This window comes from Xenopus laevis, chromosome 5L, assembly GCF_017654675.1.
Source record: "Xenopus laevis strain J_2021 chromosome 5L, Xenopus_laevis_v10.1, whole genome shotgun sequence".
Lineage (NCBI taxonomy): Eukaryota > Metazoa > Chordata > Amphibia > Anura > Pipidae > Xenopus > Xenopus laevis.
In genome coordinates this window covers 90,313,890-90,327,299 of record NC_054379.1, presented here as the reverse complement: position 1 = coordinate 90,327,299, position 13,410 = coordinate 90,313,890, and the positions used below count along the sequence as shown (strand labels likewise).

Below are 13,410 nucleotides of genomic sequence, written 5' to 3'. Positions count from 1 at the left end.
TAGATCCAATGCTCCCATTGTAAATGTGGCAACAAATTTTTCAGTGCTGTTTAATAGAATTGCGTGATCATCAAACAGTCATATGAAAAAGTTTGGGAACCCATCTCAGCCTGCATAATAATTTACTCAACTTTCAACAAAAAAGAGAACAGTGGTATGTCTTTTATTTCTCAGGAACATCTGAGTATTGGGGTGTTTTCTGAAGAGTTTTAGTGAAGCAGTATTTAGTTGTATGAAATTAAATCAAATGTGAAAAAACTGGTTGTGCAAAAATTTGGATACCTTTGCAATTTTGCTAATTTGAATGCATGTAACTGCTCAATACTGATTACTGGCAACACCAATTTGGTTGGATTAGCTAGTTAAACCTTGAACTTCATAGGCAGGTGTCCAATCATGAGAAAAATTATTTAAGGTGGCCAATGCAAGTTGTGCTTCTGTTTGACTCTCCTCTGAAGAGTGACAGCATAGGATCCTCAAAGCAACTCTTAAAAGTTCTGAAAACAAAAATTGTTCAGTATCATGGTTTAGGGGAAAGCTACAAAAAGCTATCTCAGAGGTTTCAACTGTAAGGAATGTAATCAGGAAACAGAAGGTCACAGGCACAGTTGGTTTAAAACACAGGTCTGGCAGGCCAATACAGAAGCGGCATATGCAGAGGATTGTGAGAATGGTTACAGACAACCCAAAGATCACCTCCAAAGACCAGCAAGAACATCTTGCTGCAGATGGTGTATCTGTACATCGTTCTACAATTCAGCACAATTTGCACAAAGAACATCTGTATGGCAGGGTGATGAGAAAGAAGCTCTTTCTGCACTCACGCCACAAACAGAGCCGCTTGTTGTATGCAAAAGCTCATTTAGACAAGCCACAGTCATTTTGAAACAGTGCTTTGGACTGATGAGACAAAAATTGAGTTATTTGGTCATAACAAAAAGCGCTTTGCATGGCGGAAGAAGAACACCGCATTCCAAGAAAAACACCTGCTACCTACTGTCAAACTTAGTGGATGTTCCATCATGCTGTGGGGCTGTGTGGCTAGTTCAGGTACTGGGCCCTTGTTAAAGTCAAGGGTCGAATGAATTAAACCCAATATCAACTAATTATTCAGTCACAAAGTTGAAGTTACGCAGGGGTTGGATATTCCAACAAGACAATGACCCTTAACACACTTAGAAATCTACAAAGGCATTTATGCAGAGGGAGAAATACAATATTCTGGAATGGCCGTCACAGTCCCCCAACTTGAATATCATCGAAAATCTATGGGATGATTTGAAGCAAGCTGTCCATGCTCGGCAGCCATCAAATTTAATTGAACTAAAGAGATTTGTATGGACGAATGGTCAAAAATACAGCCATCCAGACACTCCTCAAAGGCTATAGGAGGTGTCTAGCTGTCACATTTGCAAAAAGAGTCTCAACTAAGTATTGATGTAATATCTCTGTTTGGGTGCCTACATTTACCGTATATACTCGCGTATAAGCCGAGTTTTTCAGCACCCAAAATGTGCTGAAAAACTCGACCTCGGCTTATACGCGGGTCATACCGTAGCAACAGTAGCCAATCCCTCACCGGCCGCAGATACGCTCCTTCCGCGGCCCCAACACACCTCCCTCTCCCATAGCGCAGGACTGTCTGTGTGATCGCCGCCCAGAGCAGGTCTACCCACGTGGCGGCCATGGGCGGCGCCATTTTGAGAGCGAACGCCGGCAGGGAAGGACGCGCCGCCCGGAGCTCCTGGACCTGCTCCGGGCGGCGATCACACAGACAGTCCTGCGCTATGGGAGAGGGAGGTGTGTTGGGGCCGCGGAAGGAGCGTATCTGCTCCTGGACCTGCACAGACAGTCCTGCGCTATGGGAGAGGCACAGACAGTCCTGCGCTATGGGAGAGGGAGGTGTGTTGGGGCCGCGGAAGGAGCGTATCTGCTCCTGGACCTGCACAGACAGTCCTGCGCTATGGGAGAGGCACAGACAGTCCTGCGCTATGGGAGAGGGAGGTGTGTTGGGGCCGCGGAAGGAGCGTACGGTACCTTTTTTCTGCTTTCCTAGGTGCAGCACCTCATTGATCTTCTGAGCAGCCATGACAGGTGGGAGGTCACAGGGAAAACAAGTGGCAATTGTCCAGCTAATAGTTCTGACTCTTTTAAATCGTTTTAGATAGATTTCTATGCCATAAAACATGATTACACATTTACACATTCACATTTTGAAATCTGACATGGGGCCCCTAGGCTTATACACGAGTCAATACATTTTTCCAGTTTTCTTAGGTAAATTAGGTACCTCGGCTTATACACGGGTCGGCTTATACACGAGTATATACGGTATGCATTTTGTTATGATGCATATTGCATATTTTTTGTTAATCCAATAAACTTTGTCACTGCTGAAATACTACTGTTTTCATAAGGCATGTTATATATTAAAAGGAAGTTGCTACTTTGAAAGCTCAGCCAATGTTAAACAAAAATCTGAAGAATTAAAAGGGATTCACAAACTTTTTCATGACTGTAAATGTCTGGTCAGACAGCTAGATCTTATGGATAGTACCTTGTACTTGATTTCACCTAAGATCTCACAAATCCTCATTGGTTCCAAAGCAATCCTGTAGGGTTTATTAATACATTTTTGGTAGACTTCGAATTTATCTGGCCGGGCTTTTTGGGACAAAAACTAAAATTTCAGTATCCGAAAATTCACCGTCACAGACCTGTCGAGATCTTGTATAAATCAATGGGAATTGAAGATATCGTGGTTTGGGTTGAGTTTAGCCCAATAATCTGAAAAATTCGAGGTTAGAGGCAAAACTCAGATAAAAAATCGAGAGATTGGGGAAAAACTGATTCAAGTTTATACTTGATTTTATCGAGTTTTTTCCCAATCTGATATAATTTTTTATTCAATCAATAAGGTCAAATCGGGCATGGGAGTTTGGTTGTTTTTTTTTGTTTTTTTTATAAATAAAATTAGATTAATTTTAGTGAATAACCCCCTTAAAGCCCCCTTATCGGGAGAACCCCAGGTCCCAAACATTCTGCATGATTTGACAAATCCCTCTAATTTGCTTAAACTACATTGTTTGTTGAGTATATTTAAATTTCCGTCAAAAAATCCCAGAGAGAAATACTGAATGACTGGACATTATGGGACTCAAATGTTGGACCTCAAGGGGATGATTAAACTAAAAAGTCCAAATCCTCTTCTCTAGATTGATACATGATTCAGAGATACTATTAGTAGCAGTATCACATTGTGTTGGTGTATGTTTTATCTTGACAACCGTATATACATTTTGTCGTTTTTGTTCTGCCCGTTTTGGATAGACCTAAAATTTCAAAGTGATGTGCTCGTTATTTAAAAGGATCGAGGACATGGAGATTTTCCTTTTTAATTGGTATTGGGTTTATGAATTTTCTGAAGAAATAGTGCTCAGATTATAGTTCCCATAGCAACATCTATTTGTGTTTCTCTGCATTTTAAGAAACTTAAGCTCTATAGATTAGTGGACCAGCAGGAAATTTAGATCACGGCATCTATTTACTCTAAAATTTCCTATATTTAGTATGGCTATCTCTTCCATTATCTCCCATAGATACACCCAAAATAATGAGGATAATTTATATGTATAAATTGCTAGATTCAGCCGAGGCATTCTACTTGAAAAATAATTGCAAAAATGGAAGGTATCTTTAATTATTTTTCAACATGCTTTGTCTCCTTTGTTTTTGTTTATGTTGAGCAGACGCATATAAGGATTGTAGTTCAGCAAGAGTTTAGTCCGCACTCATACCTTCCAAATCGTCTCAATCTGATGCACGTCCCACAGTTTCCACCTTAATCTTTACTTTTCGTCATGGACAGCACCATTCACAGGAAAGTTTTCTTTAAAACGCCTTTATTTAGACATGGGCACCGACCCAGAAAAACACAACGTTTCCGACCGACATTGGTCTTTTATCAAGCCATATTCGTCGGCGTCCAAGAATGGTCGCCGGCATCCAAAAACAAGACGCCGGCACCTCCAATGGGAGCAGAAACCCTCAATTTTTTGATTGAAACTTACCAGAAGCTGCTGCATTTCTCACCCTCGGCTTATACTCGAGTCAATAAGCTTTCCCAGTTTTTGGAGGTAAAATTAGGTACCTCGGCTTATACTCTGGACGGCTTATACTCGAGTATATACGGTATGTCTAGCTACGAAATCACCCAAGCCACACTTAAAGCCACTCTTCAGTCACACTTTACTGCTGTGCTGCAAGTTGGAAGGATGTATCTCAAGGTAACCAGTTAACAGCTTCCTGGTAAATCTAAGAACAGCACTCGATAGTAAAATCCAGGTCCCACTGCGACACATCCAGTTACATTGAGTAGGAGATACAGCAGTATGCCAGAAAGCAGTTCCATCATGTGCTTTCTGAAAGCACATGACCAGGCAAAATGACCTGAGATGGCTGCCTACATACCAATATTACAACTAAAAAAAATACACTTGCTGGTTCAGGAATGGTATTTTATGGTAGAGTGAATTATGTGCAGAATAAACATAATTTAGAAATTAAAAATGGCACCATACAAATCTTGACAGAATCCCTTTAATTACAAAATATTATCAAAGGTTAACTCTTCCAGAAACCAACCCAATTTCTTGCTTACGCTCTACAGTCTGAGCCACTAATCTTTAGCTCTTATTAGTTGTCGGCTCCGACATGCAAAATATTTCTAATATAAATAGTTAATACACATGGTAATCAACTCTTTAAATTGTTAAAGAATGTGGCAAATCCTGTTTTGAGTTTGACATTCACTGAAAACAATATTGTTCTAATAGTTGCAAGTTTTGTTTGCTTCTTTCCAGTAAAAAAATAATTTTTCACCTTTTGGTAATGGAGGTAACAGTATGTTAGGTATGCAGTCTACAAGTAAAGGTATGGGATCCGTTCTCATCCAGAAACCCGTTATCCAGAAAGCTCAGAATTACGGAATTTCAAAATTATTACATTTTTCGCTTTAATAATAAAACAGTACCTTGTACAAGGTCCAAACTAAGATATACTTAATCCTAATGGGAAACAGGACCAGTCTATTGGGTTTATTTAATGTTAACATGATTTTCTTGTAGATTTATGGAATGAAGATCCCAATTACGGAAATATCCATTATCCGGAAAACCCAGACCCGCGCTTTTTGGATAACAGGTCCCCATACCTGTACCTTGTAAAGCAAAATATTTTGGGCCATATTTGTATAGCTGTGTAGTAATGGCAATCCGTTCAATACATTGCACTTACATCACGTGCCACTGTTATTCTCCTTTTTTTTAAACATTTATCACTGTCCATGAACACTTCTGAAACCAGCAGACTAAAGTTATTTTTGTCCAACAAGACCATAAATTAAATATATTATAAATAAATGACAAAAAATATTCTAGGCAATATACATACATGAAAACTTTTTGATATTGAAGTTATTTGTAAAGGCAATTGCTACTGAAAGCAGTATTTGACTGTTAATATTATTTATAAATATTGCCTTCAATTGCTAATTGACAGATAACTTTTAAAATGTTAAAAAGGGGGTTTACCTTCAGGTTTCAGGTTAACTTTTAGTATGTTATAGAATGGGCAGTTTTTTCAGTTGGTCTTAATTTTTTTTTATAGTTCTTTCATTATTTGCTGCCTTCTGACTCTTTCCAGCGTTTAAATGGGGCTCACTTGACCCCAATCAAAACACAGATGCTCTGTGAGGCTGCTAATGTATTGCTACTTTTTATCACTTATCATTCTATTCAGGCCCTCTCCTATTCATATTCCAGTCTCTTATTCAAATCAGTGCATGGTTGTTAAGGTAATGTGTACACTAGCAACCAGATTGCTGAAGTCACAAACTGGAGAGCTGATGAATAAAAAGCTAAATAAATAAAAAAAACAGATAGTGGAAAATAAAAACCAATTGCAAATTGTCTCAGAATATCACTCTCTAAGACATCAGGGGTGTCCAAAAGGTAGATCGGGATCTACCAGTAGACCTTTAGCTGGTGATCAGTAGATCTCAGGACACTGTCAACAGTTTGTCTAAATCACCCTCCTGTTTCATGCAGATATTTATTAGGTTAAGGTTACATAAGAAATAGTTTGTTAAATATAGCAATACACATTTTCCCATTAATCAGTATCAAAGTAATATTTCCCATGGAACAGAATGCTAACAATACTTTTATGGATGTAGATCATAATGGGACATCACTAAAAGTAGACCTCGCATTAGTAAGGTATAGGCACTCCTGCTCTACATCATCACAAAATTTAATTTACAGGTGAACAACCCCTTTAAAGTTTTTTTTGTGTATCTAAAGGTTGTATAAATGTCGCTAGCAATAGCAGGACAATGATAGCTGTTTTTTTGCATAGCTTGTACAGACACACCATATGGCTGTATGCATGTGTATTATATACATTTTTTTCATACTTTAGATCAAAGTGTTCAGTTTCACGTAACTTCTTTGCCTTGGCTTATGTTTATTCCCAAATTAACATGAAGCTGGCTGGGCAACTTATAAATAAGTGCTCCCTATTTGTATCGGTGTTTGGGGTTTAGGTGATTGGAGCTGCAATCAAAGAGCTTAGTCCCCTAGGGTTACTTTTCTTGCATGTGAAATGCAAGAGGCAGATTAATCGCTGCTCAAGTAGTGGTGATCAGAGCACTGTGGTTGCAATAACCTTTATAAGGCTGCAGTTAGTGGCATGACAAAGTAATCCTATCCATCATTGCATGCCAGATTAAATTAAAGTATTTTATTTTTTTTTCAGTCACATTTTCTGTTTGCATAGCTAAATGCATTTCATGAAATTTGATTCTTTTGACTTCCTGGTTCAGAGCAGCACTGGGTCTCCAGCTGCCAGTATATAAGAGATGTTTGGATTGGGATCCTCTATTAAATTTGCTAGTCAAGTGCAATATAAAAAATGGACACTGTAGTTGAGAAAAGCTTTCTATCTATTAGAGAGGAGACACATGATCTCTGCTGTTGTCACATTGACATTTTTGTTTCTCTTCTGTTTTCCCCATAATTAAAATTTCCATCCAACTTTGAATAATTTGGTTTCCATTTCCTGCTAGTAACTGAATACGTTTGACTGTGTTGCTGTCCCCAGCACGGAATATAGAATAAATCAATTTTCTATTCAGTGCTGCTGGATGATGGTCTTCAATAATAGGTAGCGGGTCATTCAGAGGGAAAGTTCTTTCATTGCAAACTTTTGTAGTTTTATTTCTGAATCTACATGGATGGTATTGATGCATTTTTATTATTGTTTATTATTATTGGACACTGTGTCTGGTAGGCTACCATACACATAATTGTATAAAATGTTTTCATATGATGTCATTTTGTACATGTATGACCAGGCTTATTTAGAATGTTCTGTTGGTAATTGTTTGAAAGTACTAGATCTCATCTCATAATACCTGTATGAATGATTGCATAGAGCGTGTTCTCTGGTGTTTTGACTTAACATTTCAGAGATGTATTGGGGCAATTTTGACAATCTTTCTGCAAATGGTGGGTACAGGTTACAAGCTTGCAATAACATAAGTTGTCACTGCTATTAGTAGAACACAACCAAGGTACCATACACACTGCAAACCCCTGGACCCTCGGGTGGTATACACTAAATTAGTAGCAATCCAATTAATAAGTGTTGATACAATTGCTTGACATAAAATGAGCACGAGTATGCATTTATTACATCAGGATTCGAAAAGAAGCAATCACCCTTTTAAAACAGATCATTTCCTTTAGAATACACCATTAATCAGACAGACCAATAATATAAAACAATAAATAAAGCAATTGCTACTACATAAATTGGACATATTATCTGGAACCTGGGGACTTCCAGACAAAGGATTTTCTATAAGTTGAATCTGTTGTGTTGTTTTATTGTAACAGAGAAAATGGGATACTGCTTAAAAGAACAGTAACACCAACACAAATCTTGTTAAATGCAAAAAAGGCAATTCAGTGTGATATCTAGCTGCTATTTAGACTATGAGTTGCTCTGAGACCTTAGTGAGGAATTTGAATTATCCAAGGCCATTAATATCTATTACTAATTTGCTTTACAGGTTTTGTTGATTGTAGAATGCTAGAAATGTATATCATGCTCATTTGCTCTGTCCTTTTACATGAAGCATGAACAAGTTTAACCTCATTAAGAAACCTGTACCTGTAAACTTCTGATTTGTATGTAAAAGTCTTTTTTTTTGGCTCACCGCTACACTGAGTAAACTGCATTTTTTCCCCCCACAGACCCTCTTTGAGTATGCAGAAAAATGGAAGGCACCTGAAGACTCGCTTTCTCTTTTGGAAGTCTATACTGTTGCAATCCAAAGCTATGCTAAAGCACGATCATATCTTTCCTCAGACTGTGAGAACGTCGCTTTGGTTGTGGAGAGACTAGCTTTGTAAGTATTTGCATTTTTGTTTGATTTAAGTAAGAAGAATTGACTGTCAAGAGTCATTGACTTTATATATACATTGGTCTGCACATATCACAAGCAGTGACACTAGCAGCTATTTCTGGATTGTGTGCAAAATAACTGTAAATTATAATATAGAATCCAGTGTTCTCCACAGAAAAAAAATAAATAAGTAAAAAACGCTGGGCTGCAAAATGGGCGGGATGGGGGAGAAAAATATATTTGTGGCTTTCCATCCCCCTGCACTAAAATAACTTTTTTTTAAACAAATGTAACTCAACCTGTGTTGCGCCCTGTGGCCTTAAACAGGTGCTTATTTTTGAATTCCTGGCTTAGGTTTCATAAAAAGTGTACTGCCCAACAGAGCCTCCTATAGGCTGCCAGCCCACAAATGGCTACCAAATGTCTAATGACAGCACTTATCTTGCACCACCCAGGAACATTTTTTATGCTTGTGTTTCTCCCCAATCCTTTTTACATCTGATTGTTGCTTAATAGCGATGGGTGAATTTGCCCCTTTTCGCTTCGGCAAAAATTTGCCGCCATACAAACCTATGGGCGTCATTTCTGCGGCAAAACAAGGTTAAAAAATTCGCCCATCTCTATTGCTTATAAAATAAAAAAAGGTTGGAGACCCTCACCTTAATGCATTGGATTATACCAAGTGCATATGGGATCATCAGGTTAAACGGGAGGGCACTGCTTGTAGCAACCTAGAAGTTGATTTTACATAACCGGGCCATACCCAAGACGATGCGTCCTAGACACCATGTGCCCTAAAGTTTACATGTCTTTGAATGTGTGTGCATTGGGCAGTACTTTCTAACGTAAGCAATTTAATGCAAGTAATGTTCTTACCTTTCGGTACCTGAAAGAATAATTTGGAATAATGCTTATGTAGCTTTTAGAGTGATACAGATACATCCATGTAAAATACCAGTAGAACCCTGCTTTTAACTTTACCGTGGTACTGAACTAAACAAATGTAAAATTAAGGAGAATGTAAAACCCTGGCAAAAAAAACTAACTTAGCGTGCAATCATGGGACAAATAATCAGTGAATTATCCCAGTGATATTCATTTTCAGGGGGGGAGGGGTAGGAGTAAAATTGCTGTTCAACTGTACTGCTGTGGGTCTCATCACATTTTTGTTGCCGATTTACAACATTCTGACATTTCTTGACATTACGTGTTAAAATGAAGCCATAGGATGGGAATCATAGCTGTAGATATTGCTTTGTCTGACCCCAAGCTGTTCTTTGTTGCCATCCATACAGATAACTGACTTAGACCAGCTTTCTTTATGGTATTCCTGCAAATATATCAATTCATGAAAATATATACATTCATCTTTACTAATTTGTTCATATATAACAAGGTTTCTAGATTTGCTGCACATTTATGTACATTTATGTCATTGCATATAACAATTCCCTGCACCATCCTGATTTCATGAACCCGTTTCACTTGAGTATTAGATGTAACTTTTAAATCATCAATATCGCCTACAGGAGCTGTGTTCAACTTTTGTTGTGCTTGCCACATGAATTACCTGATGACCATTGGGAGAAATTTCAGTACTCCATAAAGGTACAAGATCTTTTGTTTCCTAATATATGTAGTAGGTCTAGTTCATATTTGATTTAACTTTTGTTTTCTATTAGAGATGCACCAGATTCATGATTCTGACATATCCCGGCACTTTTTGCACTGTTCAGTCGAACCCAATCTAAACCAGCAATGTCATTTTAAAACCTGTACAATGAAACTCAATACATTTTTGTTCATAGATTATGCTTTTTTAAAAATGTTCTCCAATGTGAGTATACTTATTTGGGTTTAGATGCGGTTTGAATAGGACTGAAGCCTTTGTGGAAATTATTAATTTGGTGAATCCCTAGCTATTTTAATAGGATACATAGCTTTGTTTGAGTAGGACAGGTATTGCAGAATTATTGTCACTATTGATACTCTTAGTTCTGGCTTTAATAGCTAAATATATTTTTCCTAATAGTTAATCTATCTGTGCCCCAGCATCTTAAAGATTCTCCACTATCATCATCTCATCATTTTCCTACTGTTCACAAAGATCTCTCAACAGTGACATGTGAACCGCATACAAACCAAGCATCACTAGTCAAACTTGTAGCTTAGTTTTCAATTAGTAAGGTGAGGCTGTTGGGGTAATCAGTGGCCTATTGGCTGATCATGTGACCCGCACCTAGTCATTTTCTGGGCCAAGTGTGTTGAGAAAAAAAGAAACTCTGGTCAAGAGAAATCACAGCTAGCATTACAGAAAGCAGTGCTGTGCAAAGGCCTAACTTGCACCCCCTAGTTAATATGGTAGGGATTCATTTTACTTTTCCATCTCTTTTAAAGGACACGTCAACTGATGTGTAAAGGTTTCCATACACAGGCTGATTTAAGATGCTCACAGGCTAAGTCGGCAGCTTATTAGGCAGCGTATCTCGTCTGTTTGAAGACTGCATCAGTTTGTTTATGCGTCCCTTGGTTCGACCTCGCCAACGATCTGATCAGCCTGATATCGCCCACCTCAAGGTAGGCATATCAGGGAGAGATCCACTTGTTTGCGAAGCTTGCCAAACGAGCGGATCTCTGCTTGTATGGCCACTTTAGTAAATATAGCTTACTTTAGACTCCAGGCCATCTCTGCCGAGGTCCCAGCGATCCTCTGTGCTCCTCTGAATAGCACATAGCAGTAAAGATCAGAATCTTAACTTTAAGGTTCAGATTTTTATTCTATATGCATGAGAGATGTCCTGCATGGAAGAACATTGAAGGGACTTTAGTGGAAATGGCCTGCATAGTACTCAAAGGTTAGTACCCTGGGCCAGTGCACTTTTTTTCAATCAGGGTCACCAACCCAAAGTATGAGATTTTATGCATTGGGGGTATTTAATACATTGGCACCCCAGTGAATTTTAGTTAACTTGTCCTTTTATCATTAGCTTATTGTACCCTATTTTAAATCTTTTTCTTCCAGGCAGTGCAGACAAAACTTCTTGCATCAGATTCAGTGTTGTGGATTAACTGCACAAAACACATTGTTTCAGTGACAAACAAGGCTATAGATTGTCTGCTGATTGATATTTCCATGGCTACCATCAGAAGGGACAGGCAGGATTGTCGTCAGGGATCCTGTTGATGCGGGAGTCCCAGATTGATGGAAAGGAAATCATGGGAACCTGTACGTCAACGCCCACCCCCAAGCACCACCCTATATCTCACCCACCCCACATTAAAAAGGCAACAAAGATATCAGAGAGTAAACCCCCCCCCAACTTATAAAAAGCCATTGGTGATCAGGCCCCCCTGCAAAAAAAATAATATATCGATAGCCTGCCCCCCCCCCCCCCCAATATGTTATATAAAGCCACTGGTGGCCAGTACCTGCTTCAAGTTAAAATAAATATATAAATAAAACATTGGTGATCAGCCCCCCCCCCCTGCAAGTAATAATCCCATTGGTGCCTGGGCCCCTACAAGTTATTAAAAGCCACTGGTGGCCAGGACCCTCCTTCAAGTTAAAAAAAAAAACATTGGTGGCCAGGCACCCTAAAATTAAAAAAAAAATGTTTGCGAGGGTCCCCTATAAATGTTTTGCTCTTAAAGGGGGCCCAGCCATGTTTGTCTTACTTAATTAGCTGCCCCCCCCCCTTGCTGTCAGCGTGCTGCAAACTTCAGAAGAGAGGACGGGAGGTCCGGTGCCTGCATGCTTTTTCTCCTATTCAGTTCTCTGTACCCTCATTGGTCACTTAAGTATAAGTCCTGGTAAAGTTGTAGAGGTATTGGATGGCTGAAGTAGGAACTTCCCCTCCAGCCTATCAAATCTCAACGCTGCTTTACCTGTACTCAAACTTCAGTGACCAATAAGGCTATGGACACACAGGCCTCAGTCAGCCGCTGTTTTCAACCTGCGTAATTGGGCTGATCTCAGGCTGTGTGTGACCGGATTCAGATTCAAATCAATGGAGCAGTGGCAGTGAGCAGATCTGCTTCTCTCAGCCTGCAAAATTACACAGGCTGACAACAGCCTGTCTGTCCATAGCCTAAGGTTACAGAGAATTGAATAGGAGAAAAATCACGTTGGCATTAAAGCTCCAGTCCTCTCTTCTGAATCTTGCAGCCCGATTACAGCAGGGGTGCCCCGCTAATCAAGTAAAAGAAACATGGTTGTCCCCCCCCCAAGGCATAAAAACCTGTGGGTCCAGGACAACTGTGCCCCCCTGGTGGCGGCCCTGGGGTTATCTGTGAAAGATTTGGGTTTAAGCGGAACAGGGCATAGTTTTATGGATTAGGAGGTGTGGCCAAGCAGGTGTTGTTCCTGTGGGATTCAGGCACACAAAGCAGTCTCAGTGAGAGTAAAATACAACAGAAAACAATAATGCAGAGAACATTTGAATCTATTCATTTTTAAAGGGGGGGGGGCTTCACTTGAAGGAGTGCACATGGGTTTTCGAGGTTGTGGAATACTCTGCCAGGTGATCATGTGACAGATAATTCTAATAATGCCTTGGAGTGGCTTGGATCATTTCTTGGACAAGGATAATTTCCAACTATCATTCTATGATTGCACAACCTGTAGCAAAGTTATATAATAATACAGAAAGCCTTGTAAAATATAACCCTCTTTGCCTTTGTAGGTTTGGGCCTCTATCTTCAGCATAAAATGAGCATAAGATTAGATGGCGATACATCTCTAGCAATTAATGCAATTAAGCCTTCAGTCTCTGTTCCTCCAGTCTTATGAACTGATAAATTCTGGAGCCATTTATGGTGTAATTAATTAATGTGAAGATGCAACAGCAGTATTATGTGGGTGTATTCAGTCGGCTTACATCCTTGAATTTGTGGCCAGAGATTAAATATGTAAACCTTTAAAGTAAGTGAATGTAAATTTG

The 13,410-nt window shown here is 39.2% G+C and overlaps 1 protein-coding gene across 2 annotated transcripts in view; it reads left to right on the top strand.

Annotated features, from left to right (window-relative positions):
* The window catches only part of znf292.L (zinc finger protein 292 L homeolog), a 36,663-nt gene that overhangs the window by 3,181 nt on the left and 20,072 nt on the right, over positions 1–13,410 (top strand). The window contains exons 2-3 of one of the 2 annotated variants that reach the window (XM_018263408.2): positions 8,319–8,473; positions 10,000–10,078. In XM_018263408.2, coding sequence (XP_018118897.1) covers positions 8,319–8,473; positions 10,000–10,078 — 234 coding nt within the window. Of the gene's footprint in view, positions 1–8,318; positions 8,474–9,999; positions 10,079–10,867; positions 11,048–13,410 lie in introns of those variants that run through there. The other variant, XM_041563029.1, reaches the window with a different exon arrangement.